The sequence below is a fragment of the Typopeltis vanoorti genome, chromosome 7 (genome assembly GCF_054136105.1).
Source record: "Typopeltis vanoorti isolate ZY-2024b chromosome 7, IOZ_Tvanoo_1.0, whole genome shotgun sequence".
In the NCBI taxonomy this organism is placed as follows: domain Eukaryota; kingdom Metazoa; phylum Arthropoda; class Arachnida; order Uropygi; family Thelyphonidae; genus Typopeltis; species Typopeltis vanoorti.
In genome coordinates, this window is record NC_143555.1 from 42,727,754 (window position 1) to 42,750,613 (window position 22,860).

General features: G+C 36.6%; 1 protein-coding gene across 1 annotated transcript in view; it reads right to left on the minus strand.

The window, feature by feature from the left end:
* Window positions 1–22,860, minus strand: part of LOC150104628 (mitogen-activated protein kinase-binding protein 1-like) — a 399,663-nt gene that overhangs the window by 331,910 nt on the left and 44,893 nt on the right. The window contains exon 2 of the mRNA XM_090395826.1: window positions 21,035–21,126. Coding sequence (XP_090251952.1) covers window positions 21,035–21,126 — 92 coding nt within the window. The remainder of the gene's footprint in view (window positions 1–21,034; window positions 21,127–22,860) is intronic.

Here is a 22,860-nt window from a genome sequence, read left to right on the forward strand (position 1 = left end):
GTCTTAATTTCTACTCCTTGCCATGAGAAATTGAAGAGCGTGAAGACACTCCCCAGACAGAAGAGAAACTTGATTTGGTGATTTGTCCTTCTACAGACTTCGAAGAAGCTCGGGCATGCAAGAAACGTAAAACCTCTGACGCAGAACCTCTCATGGATTTAGGTATGGAAGAAGACACTCCCAGTTTTGATCTCACAGCCTCCCCATTGAGAGGGTATCTCCGATTGTCCTCCGGGAAAAAAAAAAAGGGACACACTTAAGGTCCATCATGACAAACCTACAAATACAGTACGTCTCGGCTAAAAATACAGATGATGGCATTAAAATCCAATCTGCTACTGTAACAGACTTTAGAAAACTAACAAAAGAACTTGATTCAAATAATATCCAGTTCCATATATTCTCTCTTGGCTCGGAACAAAATCTGAAGGTGGTCCTGAGGGGTGTTACAGAGGATATAGCCTCTGATAGAATAGAGTCCGACCTCCACCACCAGGACCTACCACCCATCAAGGTCAGCAGGATGACTTGAGTGGACAAAAACCCCTATGCCTAGTTTTAATAGAAATACATCAAGCCTATAAAAACATCTATGACATTAAATCAGTATGTCGACTCCGAATCACCTCAGAGCCTTTGAGAAAGAAGGCTTCAACTGGGCAATACCACAGATTTGGTCATGCTCAGACTCTACAAATGCCTGAAGTGTGCAAAAATCCGCCCTACTAACACCTGCACAAAACCAAAAACTACCCTGGCAAAATGCGCCAAATGCAGCTTCCCTCACACTGCCAATTATAGAGGTGGCGCCCAAAACCCAATAAAACAGACAGTCAGAAGCAGGCAGACTCTCTTCCTCCCCTAGCAGATCTATCCCAGAGACCACAACTCCACAGTCCCCCACAGACAAGTATAAACGCTCAGAAATCCATCCTCTGAAACCAAAGGTCTCTAAAAGATCATCTCAACAGAGTCACGTAGTTCATACAAAAAAGTCAACCCAGGAAAAGATTCAGCCAGCACCACTATCAAATTTGACAGCTATCATCACCGCCTCTCTAGCAAATATGCTAGAGAGGCGGGTGATGATAGAGGCACCTCTCTAGCAAATATGCTGCTGGAATTTAGCAGATCCAACCCCTCACCATCCTCTACTAAAAGATTCCTAAAGGATACACAAACTATCATCACAGCACTCACTAATGAACAGGAATTAAAACCAGACTCACTAGAGATCATTGCGTGGAACGCGAACGGCCTGAGGAGAACTCCATCTTAGAACTCCAGGACTTTGCCCAAAGACATCAGTCGGATGTACTTTTACTAAACGAAACACACCTAAGACCTTCAGGCAACCCCAAAATTAGGGGATATCGACTGTACAGAACAGACAGACTGTCCCACAGAGCAGGTGGCACTGCCATTTTCATTAAGAATTACATCACTCATCATTCTATAAACATCCCTCCTACCACTAACCTCGAGGTCACCGGCACTGAGATTCTCACGAGCTCGGCTTGCAAACTAAAAATCTTCGCAGCATATAATCCTCCACAAAAAATATTACTGTCCTCAGATTTGAACGCCATATTGGATATCAGAGAGCCTGCCGCATAGCGGGCGACTTAAACGCCAAGCATCCAGTCTGGAATAGCCGTTCTACCAGCAAAAACGGACACATACTAGAAAAATGTACAGCATTCAATAACGTGGTTGTGGTAGGTCCTGCTGAGCCCACCCATCACAACACATGGTCGGGTTGATGTCTTGGACATAGCCTTGCAACAGAATATCAGACTCCAATACAATATAATGACACTTAATGATCTATCATCTGACCACAATCCAATACTGTTAAAGTTGGGAAACCAAGAAAAACTGCCACCTGCCCCAACACTCATTCATTCCTTGGGAAAGGTTGTCCAAAGTACTCCCGAAATATATTGGTCCCACACCCATCATAAAATACAGAGAGGAAATTGAAACAGCTGTAAAATATCTAATTGAACAAATTAATGCAGCCTGTGCAGCAGTTACTACCTCTGCAACTACCCACAGATCCAACCACCTGCCAGAAGATATTATGAACCTGATCAGGGAAAAAAACAAAGCAAGAAAGATATCTCAACACCAGGGCACCACAAGACAAACGGGTCTTAAACAGACTCAACTCCGTAGTGAGAGATGCCCTCACAGCCCATAGAAGTCAACTTTGGGAAGAAAAACTGACCTACATCTCTCCTGATAACCACTCCATATGGAACCTTATCAGAAAGATTAAAAACAGAAATAAACCTCTTCCCCCTCTTCAAACAGCTCTAGACCTCATTCACACTGATGCAGATAAAGCTGAAGCAATAGCAAAACATTTAGAAAAGCAATGTGAACCCTCATATGATCATCTTGATTTCAATCACATATGATCCATCGACACGTCAGATGTTCACTCAAATCTTCTGTCACATACTCCAGTCAAACTTCACCCACATCACCTGCTGAAATATATGATATAATCAAGAAGTTAAATAACAAAAAGACTCCGGTCCTGATGGCATCTCCAACAAGGTGATAAAGCTACTACCTCACAGAGCTATTATGCATCTGACAAATATAATAAACTCCATCCTTCACTACAAATATTTACTTTCCTACTGGAAGCTGGCAGACATAATGCCAATCCATAAGTCTGGAAAAGACCCTCGATTGCCTCAAAGTTACAGACCAATCAGCCTCATCTCAAACCTGGGCAAAATCGCCGAGAAGGTAATTCTTCTCAGACTCCAAGAATCAGTACACAAGCTAAATATTCTTCCTGAGGAGAAGTTTGGGTTCCGTCAATTTCGCAGCACCACGCAACAAATATACAGATTAGTGGAATATATCACCACGGCTTTTAACTGGTGTCAATGCACTGGGGCTGTTTTCCTTGACATAGCCAGTGCAATCGATATGGTTTGCTATACAAACTGATATCAACTGGAATACCAATGGGAATGATTCATCTAATCAAGTCATACCTCTATGATAGGCGCATGCAAGTTAGGATGTGCGGTACACAACACAAAAACGCATCTTGGCTGGAGTCCGACAAGGATCCTTACTGGCACTGATACTGTTTTCCATATACATGTATGATATCCCGCACGACCCATTGTCATCAATCAAATCAACCAAAAATCAACAACTATATCACCCACTCCAAGGACAGATCCTACACAAGAGGAGGCACAGCCATCCTCATCAAAAGAGGAATAAAACACAATGAATTCGATAAGGCCCAAACTGAACACATTGAAACAACAGGAATCGAAATCCACATGGAAAATACACAAACACTTTCAAGATATTTGCAGCCAAAAATCCCCCAAATAAAAAACTCCTAGAATCATACCTGGAAAAACTAGTGAACACAGTTAAGCAGTGATAATAGCCAGAGATCTTAATGACAACCACCCAACTTGGAACAGTAGAAATTCAAACATCAAGCAGAACACTCAACTCATATGCTACTACAAGAAATATGACAGTAATTGGACCAACAGAGCCTGCATACTATGGAACCACCAGTCGTCCAGACGTACTTGATATAGCAATACTAAAAAAACATAGTACACGCCTATCAAATACAGGCATTCAATGACATGAGTTCAAACCACAATCTCATCATATTGCAATTAGGCACCTTACATGAAATGAAAACAACATCGCCTTTATTAACTGGAAACAAATCCCCTCAGCCTTCCATGAAAGCCTAGGCCCAGTACCACACATAACATCTACTGAAGAAATAGAAAAGACAGTGGCAACCCTTGAGAAACAAATATTAACAGCATTATCCTATTTAACAAACACAGCCACATGTGCACCGCCAAATAGTCTCCCAGAGGAAATAAAACAACTTATCCAAGAACAGAACAGGCTACAAAAACAATATCATAAAACAGTGGATCACACAGATAAACAGGCAGTTAATAGAGCAACGATCCAGGCTTGGTATGCACTAAAAGACCACCGAAACCAACTTTGGAACAACAAGATATATCATCTAAGCACAGAAGCCCAGTCAATATGGAAATTATGAGGTCGCCTAGCTCAAAGCACAGCATACTTCCTCTAATCCAAGGTGAATATAGAATGGCCTGTAATGATGAAGAAAAAGCGGAAGCATTTGCAGATAACTTAGAAAGAAAATGAAGCCCCAATTATGCCCAAATAGACTTAAACTTCATAAGAAATATCCACACCAAGTGCGCAAAATAACTCAAAACGCCAAAACCCAATCTAACAACAACAACCCATATCGCCAGCAGAAATATACCAAATCATAAGAAAACTCAATCGCAAGACGGCCCCGGGACCATGAACAAGGTGCTCAAGCTGAATCATGAACAAGGTGCTCAAGCTGCTCCCTCGCAAAGGTATTATGCATCTAGTGGCATGCCATCCTACAGCTAAATCACTGTCTAGAGTGGTGGAAACTTGCAGCAGTCCTTCTAATTCCAAAACCGGGGGGGGGGGGGGGGGGGGGATACACAATTTCCACAGAAATATCACCCATCAGCCTACTATCATACATAGGCAAGATAGCCGAACACGCTATACATGCACGGATTCAAGAGGCAGCAGAAAAACAGCTCACATACTAGACGAGAATTTCGGCTTTATATAACAGCACTCCACAGCTCAACAAATATACAGAGTGATTGAATACATTACCCAAGGGTATGAATGGCACCTGCACTCTGTTGCAATTCTTGGACATAGCTCAGGTATTCGACAGAATCTGGCATTATGGATTAATTTTCAAGCTACATCAAGTAGGAATCCCATTATCATTAGTTTTATTTATCAAGTCATATCTGAACAACAGAAAATTTAGAATAAAAATAAATGGAATTAGATCTGCTGAAAGAAAAATTATGGCTGGAGTCACTAAGGCTCCTACTCTCTCCCTTCCTCTTCTCCATATACATGGAAGTTCTCCCCAAGTTGTCCCCATCGATCACCGCTCTCTATGCCGATGGCACGATCATCATAGCCAGGTCCCTTTGACCACAACTGGCCATAAACAAATTGCAGATAGCAATCAATGAACTAGAGAATTGCTACAGCAAATGACGCTTCTCAATCAACCAAGAAAAAAGCACCGCTGTATTATTCACCACAAGAAAAGCAGAACCGAATATAACCATATAGATGTTAGGAAAAATCATCCCTTGGCACAAGTCAGTCAAATATCTGGGAGTTCAGCTTGATAAAAGCCTAAACATCAAGACATACACAAAAGCCAATCAGACCGTAGCACAGCTATATTCACTCCTGAATAGGAACAGCCTCTTAAGCATAAACAACAACATTCTCCTGTAAAAATCAATGATAAGTTTCAACTAACCTATGCCTAATCAGCCTTGGAACACACAAATAAAAGAAACATCCAAAGACTACAAACAATTCCAGAGCAAATGCGTAAGAATGGCGTGAAATGCTCCCTGGTTCATCCGAAACCTCCAGTTACACCAAGAAGCATTGCAGAAAAATTCTTCACAGTCAGAGACAATCACCCAAATTCAACAGGCAGCTGACTACAGGTGAGCTGTTGTGTGGCAATCAACTACAAGCCATCAGATCTCTTCAAACATAGAAGACCGAAATCCTTCATCGCAAAAGAAAGCTAAAACTATGCAAAATGCTCACAAAGATCAAGTAAAATACCCACACTAAACTCCTTACCCACAATCAACAACTCAGATAAAGGGATGAAGAGTCAAGGATTCAGTCCATCACCCAAAGAAGTTCACAGCTATGTGCCATCTTAAGGAAAGTTAACTAGAATGCAAGATTCACTAGATGTGTATAATGTATCCGATTTTAATAATAATAATAATAAATGCTAGCACCTGTTTGGTTCCCAAACGTCAGAGGTGCAGCTGTTCAGCTCTAAATTTTTTTGAAGACCCAAAGAGCAATAAATTCTACCATTAGCCATCATATGACCTGATCCAAGGTCTGTCAGTGATGTTTACACTTATCCCTGGCTTAACATAATATTATTGTTTTTTTTTTTTTTTTTGCGTTTACAGGAGAAAAAAATCCTCAGAATATTGAATAGCTTGTAATAATGAAGAAAAAGCAGAAGCATTTGCAGATAACTTAGAAAGACAATGCAGCCCACTTGCCTGTGCATAAGATCAATTAACTCAGAAACCAACTGAAAATAAAGGCCTGGGGAAAAAGTTCCTTTCCAATCAAACTTTATTATTATTATTATTATTGTATGTATTGTATGTATGTAATTTAATTATCATCATCGTCGTCGTCATCATGATTATATTTCATGAAAGATTTCTCAAGTACCCATAGGAATCATATTACAAATGTACTCGTGTTGAAGGGTTGGAACATCCAATGTGACATGAAAGAATTTGAAACGTTCTCATACTGAGAGAAAGCACATCGCTCTTCTGACCATGCTGTTGAATGGAGACTGGTTTGCTGAAATCCAAAATACCTTCAGTCATGAAATTAAAATGTAAAAGATTATTCCTCCTAGTGTTCACAGGAACTGGGAAGAAGTGGTGGAGATCAGGGCCTCCTTATCCATTGGGCTAAATGGACTAAAGCCCAGAGGCGCAATTGATTCGAGGGTGCTTAAGAACCGAGGATAGATCATAGTGAAATTATAAATAGATTTGTAGAAAGGAAATACCGTAAAAAAAATAATAATAATAATAATAATAAAAAATAAAAAATAAATTAGAATTTTTTAAGCTTTTTTCTATTGTGTGTATTTTTATAAATACAAATAAACTGCCTTTATTATATTATATTATAAAAATTATTATTATTATTACAGGCCATGGAGTCAGTAGACTCATCGCAGGAAACCCAAACTATACACACAATAACCATCATACATCTTCTTGAACTCATTGAGAGACAAATCACTCACAACTGTGTCAGCCAACACATTCAATTCATTCACCATTCTCCAAGTGAAAAATCTAGTCCTCAAACCCTTGTTAACCGCACTCTTACTTAATTTCCAAGGATGACCTCTTGGGCTAAATGGACTAAAGCCCAGAGGCGCAATTGATTCGAGGGTGCTTAAGAACCGAGGATAGATCATAGTGAAATTATAAATAGATTTGTAGAAAGGAAATACCGTAAAAAAAAAAAAAAAATAATAATAATAATAAAAAATAAAAAATAAATTAGAATTTTTTAAGCTTTTTTCTATTGTGTGTATTTTTATAAATACAAATAAACTGCCTTTATTATATTATATTATAAAAATTATTATTATTATTACAGGCCATGGAGTCAGTAGACTCATCGCAGGAAACCCAAATTTCCACCATTATTCAACTGCTGAAATATTTCCCCTGCATCAATCTTATAAAAACCTTTTAGTAACTTATATGTTTCTGTCATGTCCCATCCACTTTGCCTACTAACCAACTTCTGCAGTCCACAAACTCTCAATCTGTCAATATGGTGAGCATTCTTACACCACTCACCAACTTGGTCACTCGTCTTTGAATCTTTTCTATCACTTCCTCATCTTCAAGGAATCAGATGATGAAGCCCGAGTGCAGTAATCCAGATGTGGACGTATCAATGCTTTATAAAGAGGAATAATAACTTCTTTATCTCTGCATGTTATTGTGTTCTTCAATAACCAATTAATCCTATGAGCTATCTTGGACACCTTAGCAATACAAAGGAGGTCTGGAAAGTTCTGATAAACACCTAGAATAAAAATAATATTAAAGCAACTGTTATAACCACAAGAAAGAAAGTATCCTAAATCCCCCTATGTTTCATCAAATTGTAAAATTTGGTCTTTTTGCTTTTAAGAAATACACTATCTATCAATAATTGTCCGTACACTTTAGCAATTTACAATCAATACCAGCAGGCGAACCCTAATATCGGGTATGTCCACTTTTGGCTTTGACCACCTCCTGCATCCTTTGATAAGGCTTTCCACCTATGTATGGGGATCATCAGATGGAATTTGTCTCCATTCCTTCATCAAAGCAGCACTGAGTTCAAGGACAGATCGAGGACATGCTGCTCTGGACCTCAATTGCCACTCCAATTCGTCCCGCAGGTGTTCAATAGGGTTGAAGTCAGCACTCTATGGAGGCCAGGGCAATCATTTAACACCCATTTCTTCATACCATTCCATACCAGCTAGAGCTTTGTGGCATGAGGCATTGTCGTCTTGATAGTAACACGAGTCACATGAAACTCCACAGTGTAGACAGCACCTGATTATCCAGAATATCAATTTCTGATATTAAGCCCAGATCAACAATAAATCACAGCTTTTCAGGAGAGAGAGAGAGAGAGTGCAGCAGATAATCGCTGCCATTCTTGTAACTCTAAATCCTAACAATTGTACTATTGTCGATAATAGTATCATGTCTGTGACATTTTCTTTAGTTGCGGCTGCGGCGTTAAAAATCGTGTTTCCTGGAGGGAAACCCTACTTACCTCTGCAGAGGTTGACTAACAAGGGATCCACTTGAAGAAATGCTAACAAAAAGTTACTCTAGTCGATGACTAGCACAACAAGTCTAGCACAATAGCTGCAAATGCCATTTTCACAGGACTACATAAATACTTACTGTAACAAATAGGTAATTATTTTATGTGAAAATCAGTATTACAAAGAGAGCCTATGAAAATAGGCAGAAACAACCAACAAAACATCAAATGCATTCTCAATGGAAAAACCAAAGCCAAATTAAAACTTTCACTAAAACTGCTATTTAAGCACAGTTTTAATGAAAATAAAAATATATTATCTGTCTTTCTTATTCTGTTGAAATAGATATGAAATAAGCTTAGCTAGAGTAATGGTGGATAGCTAGTTAAATACATTTAAGCGGAATAAGAAAGAAATTAGCCAGAACACTAAACTAGTAGTATAAATGCTGTTGAAAACAATTTTAAGTTATGAATCTGAACATCATATACCAGAAATAGAATAATTAATCAAAGACTATAGACCATTTATATGATAGTTATGAGGAAAACTATGGAAATTAACAGATAGAATCATATAAAAAATTGTCAAGAAAAGAATTTGACATCAGTGTGAGCAAAACTACCAAGTTGGTATTAGCCACAGAATAAGGCAGGAAAGGTTTGCAAAATGGGTGTCTGATTGCCAGCCCTCTGGACATTTCCCCACCAGCCACCTGTGTTGTAACCTTTGCGCGAGATATACGTGAATGAATGCAGGCATTATTGCCTTAGGAGGCAATATAAGATTTAATAGTATTGAAGACAGCTTGATAAATAACAAATTAATTATCAGTTATTTATAAAGCGCTATTAACAGAAAGGTAATAATGATGTAAACTTTTTTATATAGTATATCATAGTATCCTGTACAAACCTTGAGGAGCTACCATAGCTCAGTTAGTTACAGTGGTACCTCTGGTTTGAATCCAGTCCAGAACATGAAGAACGCATAATTATTATTATTATTCATGATACCTCCAAGGAGTCCGAAGACTCATCGCGGGAGAGCACCTATTATACAACTCCCCGTCTCCACCACTATACCGAACCTCTACTACCAATCATCTACATCAGCGCCATCTACTGCCCACAACCGCTAGTATTGTTTGTCTGTAAATTGCGTGTGTTCTGAAGGGCCTATTTGTTTGTATGCGGGATTAGAAAAATAGAGTTTCCGGGAGAAAAAAACCCTGCTACCTCAGTATGAGATCGGCTAACTCACCTTCGATTGAAAAAGGCCATATATAAAGATTCTTCCCGTCATGACGAGACTCGAGCTTAGGTCTTTTCCAATTGAAGGGTGCAAGGTACCGTCGTTCTTCCAATTGCGCTACGGAGACTATAAATTAATAGACATAAGATCTTGGCTTTAGTTGATTTGACATAATTCCAAACAGCTTACTCCTTGACGATATAAATATATATATATTTCGTCCAAAGACATCAGCCAGATGTCCTTTTACTAAATGAGACGCACCTAAGACTTTCAGACAACCCCAAAATTTGTGGATACCAACTGTACAGAGCTGATAGACTATCCCACAGAGGAGGAGACACGGAAATTTTCATCTCGCATCAGTCCATAAACATCCCTCCTACCACCAACCTCGAGGTCACCGGCATTGAGATTCTCACGAGTTCTGTCGGCAAATTAAAAATCTTCGCAGCATATCATCCTCCACAAAAATCATTACTGTTCTCGGATTTGAATGCCTTATTCGTTAGCGGAGAGCCTATCATTGTGGCAGGTGATTTAAATGCCAAGCATTCAACCTGGAATAGCCGTTCCACCAACAAAAATGACAGATATTACAAAACTATGCTGGTTTCAACAACCTTCATGTAATAAGTCCTGCTGACTCCACCCATCACAACGCTTACGGTCAACGCTGATGTGTTGGACATAGCCATATTGCAGCACATCAGACTCCAATATAATTTAATGACGATTAACGATCTGTCATCAGACCATAACCCAATTCGGTTAAAATTGGGAAACCTTGAAAAATTACCCCCCCCCCTCACTCATTCATTCCTTGGGAAAGGCTCTCCAAGGTACTTCCAAAATATATTGTTCCTGTTCCCATCATTAAATCAAAAGAGGAAATTGAAACAGCTGTTAAAAATCTAACAGAACAGATTAAAGCAGCTTGTGCAACAGTTACAACGTATCCAGAATAAATGTCTCAGAACGATCCTGGGCGCCCCATGGTTCATCCGAACTGTCCAGCTACATCGGGACACAAAAGTCTCCTATATTTACACTTTCATACAGACTATAGCAATCAAATTCTTCTCAAAGCATCTGTGCACCCTAACAAAGTGATCCAACTGGCTGCAGATTATGACGCAATGGATTATTTTAAACATAAAAGACCTAAAGCCATCCTAAACTTCTAAACTGAGGACTAATCTCCTAGCCCACTCAGGGCGAGCAATTAGCTCGTAAACTTTCTCCACTCACAGTTTCTCTCAAGATAGCCGGGAATATGAAAAACTTTTGCTTCACCCCTTATGTCAGCAAAGTTGATATTGTTCTTGATATTTACCCTTCATTCTGGTACATCACTCTGGACGGTATGGTAAATATCGTCCACAGTGATGGCACCAATCTTGACCCAGTGTACTTTGCTTGTGAAGCTGTACTACTTAAACAATTGCAATACCGCTGCTGTACTTCGCGAATTTCGTCGCCTGAACAAATGAACAACTATCTCCATGTGTTCTGCGAAGAATGATTCGTCGTTTAGATGAAATAGGATCGTTGGGAATTAGACCTGGCAGAGGTCGTAGACCAATTTGTTCACAAGTGAATGAAGTTAATATTGCTGTTGTGGAGCAGGGCCATGAATAACAGCGTTAGTTCCTGCAGTGTACGTGCTATATCGAGAGACATGCATTTGCCTTACACAACTGTCTGGAAAATTCTGCGGAAGAATCTGCATTTCTACTCATTCAAGATAACCCTGACACAGAAGTTGTGCTGCAGGACTTCGAAAGGCGACTGATATTCACTTTACATTCCTTGCTGAGTGGAGCTGGATGCTACGTGAGCGTGGATGATTTTGTGGGGAGATGACAACTTTCACCAGAATGGAGCTGTGAATATCCATAATTGCCAGGTATGGGCTACTCAAAATCGCCAGGCATGCATTCCAACAAATCCCTTTGCATTCACCCAGTGGCCGTGCGAGTTTACAGCTTCGTTTATTATTGGCCCATTCTTCTTTGAGGACATTCGCCAGTCGGGTCTGTGAACTGCTCAGTTACTGCAGAGAGGTATCGCGATACAATAAATAATTTTCTTGTGCTACAGCAGCAGCTATGCATGGATTCAGTCATTTTCAGAAATGAAGAGATCGGTGAGCATCATTTAGGGATTTTATGATTTTATTTAAGTTTTTACTACTTATTGCATATTGATAAAGAATAGTACAAAAATTGGTCTCAATGGTTATCAGTTAATAGCATAATATTTTTTTTTCTTATATTCGTTAATTTAAAGTACAGATTTACTGGATTAATATCCAGTAAATCTGTGTGCTTCTACTATCGGTGTGCCTGTTTTGTGGATGTAAAACCAGCCGAGTAATAGGTATTGCTGAGAATGAATTAATGGAAGCAGGCGGCATTCCAGAAATAATAGTAATAAGGAGCTGATATTTAAATGATTCGAATTAAAAAAAAATTGAGAGGACAAAAAATGAACTACGGCAATGAGGAGGACATTGATACATAGAACTAAAGCGGCAATTGTAACTGTACGAGACATTAGTCAAACTACAATTAGACTACTTTAAGCAAAATGGATTATCCGGTTTTGGAGATGATGAAGACATGTGCAAAGAATTCCAGAGAAGGATAATAAGTATGAATGTATGCAGATTGAGCATTAGAGAAAGAGAGGTGAGATTAATAACTTGTCAATTATTTTATACTAAATTGATACAGAAAAGCGTTTTTTTTGTTTTTTTTTTTTGAGAGCGGAATGCGTAAAGAAACAGTAAAAGAGTTTATGGAGAAGCGTAACAAGTACTGTATTGGATAGCTAACCCTTGAGATAACTTGTGACTTGTTGGAAGTGTTATGGTAATAATGATAATATAGATTCTCCACATCATAGTGTGGAGAATCTATATTTTCTCATTATATATATATATATATATATATATATAATTATTATTTTATGTTATATTCTTTCATCGTTAGAATACACCGGGGCAAATGAAATATTGGGTTCTGAAAAATAAAGTTACCGTCATACACTGCACCCAAGATGAAAGCAAAATATCTTTAATTCATCCCCATCCCGAGCCTCTCTGTCGTATCAAAGCTTGGGTCAATTTCACTATCTGCACATTCCTTACTACATTATTGTCAAGTATATTTTGGGCAGTAATAATTTTCAATGGAGAATACGTATAAAGGAATAGAGCATACATATCACGGACATAGTTTCGCAATGAATTAGCGGAAATAAGGTCAACAGGTAGGTAGGTAGGTACACATAAAACTTCAAGGGTGAGAGCAGGTTTTTCTCAGTTAGGATCGCGAGTTGAATGGTTCTGGTTTGATAGTTCAACTAATAAGCGTGCAATACACTTAGGTCTCCTTACTCTTTCAATGACCACCCAGCAGCCTAAACCCAGGCCTCAGACATTACTGCATTTTGTATAGCTTTTATACGACATTTCCTTGTTTTCTTATTTAAAAGTATACTGTTCCCAGTTCATTTATTTATGCAATATTAGAAGACCAACCTGTAAAACTTTAAAAGTTCAATCTATTTGAAGCTTTTTTTTTAAATCATAATATTTCGCTTATCTGTTTTGAAATGTGTGTTCTCCCTCCAGTCAATTGCATAAAAGAAAAATGGCCCCTGGTGATGATACAAAAGTTAGTCAGGACTATGTGCATCTCAACACTTTCATTATGTTGAGAATAATGGAATCCTGGCCCTATACACATTCTCCTAACCTAACTTTCTTAATAGTGATGGAAAGAAGAGCATTCAAATGTAATCAAGGATAGATTCATTTAATCATCCGCACATTATTAAAACCTACATCACGTGGTGTTGAGCAAACGTCGAGGGCAGTATGTCTAAGTGGTGTAACTAACATGCAGTGCTGGGGAGAAAGAGCTTAGTATTGACTCCATTAAAACAACCAAACCCTGAAACTAATAAATAAATAACTAAATAAATAAAAGTAAGCTGCCTTTTTTAAAGCTCTCAATAATACATTGACTGCTCCTGCGTATGGAACCGAAAAATCATAGTTATGCCCCTGATGTGTCTAATATTCCTAAGCCATTATTCTCTTATAACATGAGTACCTGTCAGATAGTGAGCATTTTATTTTATTTTTGACTATTTGTGCGTAAACTATTTCAGTTCTTTTGACTATTTGTGCGTAAATTATTTCAGTTCTTTTGACTAATGCTAAATGCATTCTTTACACTTGTCATGTTTTTCTTGCTCGGATACATCTTCCATTATCGCTTTAAAAATATAACACTTATTTTTGTTTCGGAGACTTCTGTGGATGGAAACATCTTGAAAATGCATCTATTTACTCACTATATCTGCCTTAAGAGGAGGCAGGCGAATTTTATGATAGATTGCAACAAGAATGCAAAAATGGGAAGCACCAGTGGAATGAAAGAGGAGAAAGAATGTTGGAACATTCTATGTCGAGAACCATTTCATTACTTCGAACTTTAAATCACATAAAAGAAGATTGTTCACAGACACTTCACCAAACAGTATTGGCAACAGAAGGTGGAGAAGTGTTATTAAACCAGCATAAACACGACCTGTTGCAGATCGAAGAACATATAAATTATTAATTGCTGAAATTAAATTTGAATTTAAGGACTAAGAAGAAACAAACAGACAGCATCAGATTTGATTGAAATCATATAAATGGTACATTTAAAATAAAGATTAGAAAGAAATTTAAAAAAGTTTGGATGATAACACAGGAGAACTAGAAAAATTGTAGGAAGAAAAAAAATTCAGGAATAGAAGGAACAAAGAAGACTCTCATAAATCAGAAAGAAAGATTGTAGATGACTGTCAGAAGAGACTATTCAAATAGCAAAAGAAAGAAGAAAAGGGAAACTTCAGGGAAACAAAGAAAGGATTAGACAGATGAATGTAGATTTTCAGAGACAGGCCAGGAAAGATAAAGAAAATATCTAAACAAAAGGTGCAAAAAAACCTAAGAATTAACATCACAGAAAGAACAATGGATCTATTTAGAAAAATACAAGAATAGTTCCTAGAGTGGATTTAGTAAAAAATAATTTGAGAAAAACATTTGTTGAAACAAGTGAAAAAAAGAAAAAAAAAGAGGTGATATGTTCCTGCTTCCAGAAAGAAAAATATCTTTTAACTGATATAGTGTAGGACAGTTGTTGAGAGCTGCCGGGAACGATGTTAGTGTATATACTGAAGTGTTTTAACAGATTTGGAAGATAATATACTGGTCTAGAGAATGGATAGCATTCGTATTTCATCCCATCTCCAAAAAAAAAGTCAAATCCAAGAGAATATAAAATTACAGAACTATTGATTTTAACTTCAAAGTAATCCAAAAAAGTCTAGAACCATATGTGAATAGAAAATTACCAGAGGAACAAGCAGGTTTTAGAAGAGGTAGAGGAACTAGAGATCAGACAGCGAACATGAGAGAAATTATGAAAAGAAACAATATAATTTCAAAAGAACATATTCGTCTATTTGATTATAAGAAAGTTTTTAAATGTGTTGAGCATAAGCCTATGGTATGTGATGAGAGTAATGGAAATACCTACGCTTCTAATTTTCTTACTCAGAGAACTTTATGACAACCAAGAAACTTCAGCAAAAACAGCCTTTGGAAAAACGTATGTTCAAGTAAAGAAAGGAATGAGGCACTTGTGAATATTGTTGTCCTATCTTGTATTATTTATAGCAAATATGTTATGATAATGGCTAATTTAGATAACAATCCAGCAGAATTAAGATTGGAGGTATAAAAACAAATAATTTGATGATTCAACTCTCGTGACATAAACTAAAGTAGATCTCGATCAATTAATTATGTTAGTTAAGAATGAAACAAACAACAACGAAAATCCTATCGTAATTTAAATATCAATAACACAAAAGCAATGGCTTCTGATAATTTAGATGATCTGGAGAGATAAAACAGAGGTGGGTGAAAGTTATGATTTACTGCAGTCTAGATTAAGAAATGATAATTGATGTTAAGATAAATTGAAAAGAAGGATAGTTATGGGTATTACAGCTGTGTTAAATATTACAAAAATTATGAATGATAGAGATATTATGAAGGCCACGAAAATTAGAATTGTTAAAGCAATGGTCTTTCGAGTAATGTACAGATGCGAGAGCTGAATTAAGAAGAAATATGGAAAAGGGATTGATTCATTTGAATTATGGAGGTGGAGACCATTAAAAATCCCGTGGACAAAAGAATGACTAGCAGAAAGGTGAGAACAGAAAGAGTGAATACTCCTTATAGGCATTGATTATTAAACAAAGTTAATGTACTTCGAACGTATTATGCAAGCAGATGAATCGTTAAAAATTATCTTCGGGAAGGTCAGGGCATGCGCAAGAGAAGAGAAGAACAGCGAATGAGTTAGATAGACAACATGAAGAAACTTGACAGTATGAAATTACAGCTTCTTTAAAAAATGAGACAGGAGACCAAGTGAGATGGAGGGCCTGTGTTCACAAGATCACTAAAAGTCGGAAACGACTAGAAGATATATATAGCGATGTATAAAATGTATTTAGATTTAGACATTTTGATACAGATATTTAGGGAACTTTTACGTTACCTGTTTCTCTAAGAGAAATCCTTTCTTTCAGAAATATGTTTAGTTTATTTCTTAAGAGCTCTTCTTTTTTTTTTTCAAAGCTATTCTGCATAAGTTTTAAATCACTTTTATTGCTCCCGTAGAATTTCACTTACATATGGAAGGTGAATGAAGTTTGTTGACCTAGATAAAGGCAACTCTAATATCCAAATAGGTCAGGGAAAAAAATCGAATACTTCTTACCAAAATTAATAGTAGCTTGTGATTGTTACTGTCAATCTTTTTTCTTTCATGGACAACTGTAATAAATTTTCAAAGGTGGAAAAAATTTTACAAAGGTTGCGCTGTCAGATCCCATCTCCAAGACCGCTGCTAACAAAAGGGAGGCTTTACTATTCATCCGCCGTGACGTTACGAATGTTAAAATGAGGAAAACTTGACTTGAGATGATAGAGAGAATAAAAAGAAAAGTAAGAAATCAAAAGTGATCGCTTTTATCCCAATAAAAATAAGAAATACGAGCTGTGAAGAAAAATAATCTCTATACGATTTTGAATGCTAAAGATCCCATGAGGAAGTGTTTTCGAGTAAACTTTTTAGCCGGAGGTGGAATTTGGTGAGGAAAGTTAAAGCGTGGCTGTATTCCTCTTCTCCTCTGAAAGAAACATTATCATGATGGGGAGGTATAGAGGAAGAAAGATTAGAAGGAAAAATTCGTCATTGCATTTCTAAAGAAAGTTCGTGTACATTAAGATACGAGTATGTATTTTTATAATCGTTATCCAAACTAGTTTCCAGTGTGTTTCTTACACTTTGTTGCAATTCATACAACCAGCATTCTCGCGATATCTGTTTAATGTTCTTGAATTCGACGTGCATGACAAATGTTAGGAATTGAAAACAGATCTTGCCTTTCTGCTGAGATCGAATCAGCATATCGGAAGGTTCAAGCTACTTTCTTCTGGAATCTGATTTTTACTGTCGTCTATTCCGAGATGAGATAGATTAGATCTCAGATCAGTGACGTGTAAATAAAAAAAAACAAAAAAACTTTTTTTTTTATATTTGCTATATAAAACTTTTATTAGAACTTACCGTATACATTTGACTTATTTTTATAAACTTCTAGAATAAATTTATACTTAGCAAGCTGTGTATTATGCTCAATTTGTTGTTCTTTCCTTTGAAAAATCCACTATTCTTAAGTATTTCCGAAAGATCTGCAGGTCTTCAAATCCAGGATTAACAAGTTTCGCTTTCTTTTTCTTTCATCGTTTCTTCTCCAAATGATCGAGATTATTCCGGTGAAACAAGGTAGACATTTTAATAACTTAATACAAACGCAAACTTAAAATTTTATTTACATAAACTAACTCTTCTGTCACATAAATTTCTTAAAATGTCTCCGTATGTTTCAATTTATCGAAATATTTCGATGGTTTTGTTGTTAAAGAAATTAAAAATGGTGTATTTCTCAAATTTATAATGATTTTTCTGTTTTTTAAATAGTTTACTTATTTTTTTAATTTATTTTATTTTTTTATATTTTTTATTTTTATTTTTTTTTATTTTATTATATATATATATATATATTTTTTATTTATTTTTTTTTTTTTTTTTGGGCAGGCGCTAACGATTAAAATCATGGCCTACAGGCCTTGGTCACCCTGATTTGTGACTTTGGACGAATATAAAAAAAAAGAAGAACAGTTTTATTTTCACCTCCTTTCTGCAGTTTACACAGAAAGGTGAAACTCGTATATAGGTGTATTAGGCAGTAAATCTTGATAAACGTTCGATAAAAGTATTGTGAATATATATATATGTGATGAGAGGAGCATATATTTCTGCACCTAACAAATCCCTCTTATGTTATGAGAAGAGGACCTACAAAAAAGGTTTTGGTACACTAACGGATATCTATTTTATTTTATTTTATTTACTTTTCTTTTAAGCGCATAGCTTAAAATTTGATTATGATTCAATGGATTCAGCGAATTAGTCTTTACACTTACCTATGGTTTTATTTCTCAATATCTTTCTTCTCCTCCTTGTTACTGAAACAAATTTTGGATGGAAAGGTTTCATCTGTCTGTCAAGCCAAATTTCATAACTGTGGCACTTCGGCATTTACTTCTAGGATTCTTCTGTATTGTTGACTGCACTCGACATAATTCATGAGGGATTTCAATTTCTGAGACTGTGCTGGATGGATTCCTAAACATTTTTACTCTGCTGCTGTCCTGAACTTTCCTCTTTTGTGGACAGTGGATTATGCTAACCACTCAACAGGTGGGTTCGAATCCCATCGTGTGTATGCATGTTTGTGTATATATTTAAGTGGTAAGTGACAAATTGACAAATATGAGACCACTATCATTTTGCTTATTGGAGACGTGAACCGAATATTTTTTAAAAAATGACCATGTTTAGTCTCTAAACGTTTCTGGATTATGTAATCCTTATTCCGCCCATGGTACTAATAAAATGTACTATAGAATTACAGTCTTTCGCTGGTAGGATGCTCATAAAAAAGAAAAATAAAGAAATTCCGAATTAGCCTGTGTAGCTCAGTGAATATGGCGTTTGCACACCACAGCGCTTGACCGCACAAAGGAAGACTTCTTGGTTTTGAATCTAGTCGGCGACTGGAAGATATTTTTCAAAGCTTTTTTCGACCGGTTCCAGAGTTAGTCGATCTCTGGCACGGGCAAGCAGGTTTTTCCTCCCGGAAACTCGGGTTTTTCATCCTGTAAACTCAAGAAAATCGACCGTAGAACCCACACTATTTCAGACATTAAATATATTGTGTTAGGGTTAGGGAGGACCACGAAATGGCGGCACTTGTTGAGCCGTCTCTCTTCACTGGGTGCTGCTTAATTAGTGATAGCCTTGGGCCAACTATCTCTGATTGGGTACCAGTGGAGATTGAACTGCCCACTCAGTCTCCAAAAGTTAGATAAGGCTAAACGGCCTCGTCTACTCCCTACACGGGAATAAATGGCGTTAGCTTATTTTTATTTTTTTTATGTAGAGAAGAAACTTATCTGTCCAAAATGTGTTGTTACTGTGATGATGAGGAAGAGCAAGATAGCTATCCAGGAAAGAAAATCATGATTTTTCGTTGGCCACAAGAAAAAAGCAAATAAAATAAGCAATAAATTTAGGTTTAGTTTTCGTAATAAATAAATTTTTGAAATGCATTCAGTTTGATTATGAGTGTCCTGTATCTAGAAAATAATTACTCGTATACACTAAAGGTAGGTAAGCAACGAGTCAACAACTGATATTTATCCCAGTTGCTGATTTAAAACAAAATCAATTTTAAAAGAAACAGAATTAGTTTTCCTCAGGTAGACGGGAGATCAACGCCCTCTTGGTTATACACAATTATAGTCAGTCTATTCCACTCTTCTCTCCCTCTCGCTCATTTTTTTTTCTCAGATAGTTATTTGGAGTCTGGCTGATTTAGAGACTGCTAATAGTATTGATCTTCTGTAAGTTGCTGCCATTTTAATAGGGTTTGAGAAAAGGATTACAGATGGCACGAACTATCATGAAATATTTTTAGAAAAAGCATCGACCAACAAGAGAACAATTGTATGGAAAGAGGATAAATGAATCAATGGTGCACTTGCGATTTCCGTAATCTTTTACAGATTTTTTTTTACTGAAAAGTAAAACCTGGCTTTTCGTTCAGACAATAATTAGTCATTGATTTTAAATTATCCAAACTAATTAGTAACTAATTGGAAACTTCCCTCTTATGTCAGATTAAAAAGTAATTTGACTAAGGGTTAATATAGTCTGTTAACAGCTGATTAGATTTTAGCCTAAAAGAACGCCGTCAGCTTGTCAGTCATGGACTTCAGCATAAGGAAATTCACATCAGTTACATCAGCAGTAAATTTAACAACTTCTGCAGTGGAGGAAAATGAACATTATGCCTAGAACATTTTGGCCATAAAAACTAAAGTTAATCATTAGCCGTTATAACCAGGAGTGTAGTCCTAAATCTTGGAAACAAAAATCTAGAACACGAAGTGTGGTATTATTATTATTATTATTATTATTATTATTATTATTATTATTATTATTATTATTATTATTATTATTGCGACGGACATATGACAGAGAGATTGCCTTGTTTTCTGAAACGAAAATGACAAGAGCAGCAAGCTGCTATTTTTTGACCGAAAGCTGGAAATGCATTATGTCTCATTATTATAATGAATTTAAAAATTTTGATAGTTTTAAAAAAGTACCAGGGCTTCGCCCTGCCGCGCCCTGGCCCGACTACACTCCTGGTTGTAACAGAACATGAGTGTAAACATTACTAATAATGGTCAGCACATGAAAAAAAAAAAAAAGGATTTCCAACTCCAGTACATTTCTTTCTTGTTACAAGGACATCATCATCATCAGGGAGAGATACACCGATCGGTCGACAATTCAAAACTGACATGAGTAACATATCGTGTTTACTTACTCCTGTTTCAAGTTACGGCTAATAATGACTCGAGACACTATTTTATAATGAAATCTTGCACTAATTTTTTTTTTTTTTTGGGGGGGGGGGATATTCATTTCGCAAAATGCTATTAACTTCATAAGCTCAAAGAAATGAAGGAATGATTAAGTTGTTAACTACAGTAGATTTACTTACCCAGCTGGATACGCTACATTTCCACTTTGAGGGTCGCAATCCAAGGCACAGTTATTTGATACGGTCAGTCCCAGAACTTGCTCTAACTTTATCTAATTAAGAAGAAAAAGAAATATTCGATAAGACTGGTTTATGAACGTACTGTTTGATACAATATAAATCTCTCTCTCTCTCTCTCTCTCTCTCTCTCTCTCATTTTATATCAATAAATGTATTCAATGATTTATTCTACAAGCCATTGATTGTCTCACGTGATCTTACAGAAAGTATTGTTTATTATTGGGTGAACAGTTTATAAAATATGAAATAGTAAAAACATACACACGCATCTGAATTAAAATATACAATAACTGTCAATCTAATAAGCCATAGGTTCGGTTATCTCACTCTTTAATAATAAAAATAAAATTTATGTGCTAATAAAATTTTATATAATGAATAGAAATAATGAAAATCTTCAGGCATAAATAATAATTATACAGTAGCGATGCCAGAAGGAACGATTTGTCATTTTTCCGCTTTCGTGAGAGCCGTTGGTGCTATTTTACTGGCTGACTAAGGATCATTCATAGTAGGAGCCCCCATTGAATAATTCATTCAACTGAATGTTCACCGTTATATATAAGAGAATGCGAATACATACTCCCTCAGTGGTCAAAATATTCCCGATGTCAATTGTAAACGTCTTAACATACCACCAATAACGCGACTAACAAAGCGTGCAGATGCTATCTATTAAAAGCCATAAATTTTCTTCGAGACCGGATACAGCATCTACGTTCAATTATATTTGATAATGAGCAAAGATAATCTAATAGGTGATCAGATGGATTGACGAGAACATCCCTTTTTTCATCTTCCCTTTCGAGAACATCCCTTTCTTCCACTTCGGGATGCTCCTGATTGGTAGTTTACAGGTATTTAATGCAGCCATACCAGCTGCATTAAAGTTCATGATCGATTTTTTAAGTCAGTGTTCTAATAAAACGCTCTAACCATAATAAAAAAAATTGAAAATTGAATGGTTATACGGTGACAGTGACGTTACCTTAATGAACTGCTCTGTTTAGTCACAGTATGTCAGTCGTATTGAATATCTTTGGGACACAGTAAAACGAGATGAAAAGACAAAACTCTGAGAGTCGCACTAGTGTCATATACAAAGATTATATTAAGATACTAGGAGGTTAACTCCCCCCCCCCCTTCCTGCAGTGCTGGAATTTGCGCTCGACTACGATGTGCCTTCGCCTCGCTCCTCTTTTTCTTCTCCAGAACCAGAAACTTCACGAGGAGCGAGAAGTCTCTGGTTCTCAGCGTCGCTGCATGTGCACCGTAACGTGGCATTCCTTCATTACCTACGATTTTATAATTTCGTGAGCTTAATGCAGGTGCTAAAAATAATGAGCAAATTTTATCAGTGATTTGCAGAAAAGTCAAAAAATCTGTGTTCTTAAAATTTTTATAATGTTCAAGCAAGAGATGTAAATGCGTAAATCTGCAGTTTTAAATGGATTCTACGATACGAATTTCTCTTGGGGGGAAAGTCTAATATAAAAGCCTGATTTATTTTTTTTTTTTAAATCCCAAGTGGCTGCTTTTTTTTTTCAGTACTGGAAAATTTGTAGACAGCGATGGACACAATTTCTCGTTAACATGATTGAAAGTCGTTTATGTGAAACACATTTTAATATCACAAATAAACACAATGACAGCAAGTCAAATGAACTTTGCGTTGAACGTCATAAGAATGAGCGGAAGACTGAGTTAATATTGAGTAGAAAGTAAAGAAATATGCTAAGATGACCTGTTTGGTCGAGTAAATAGC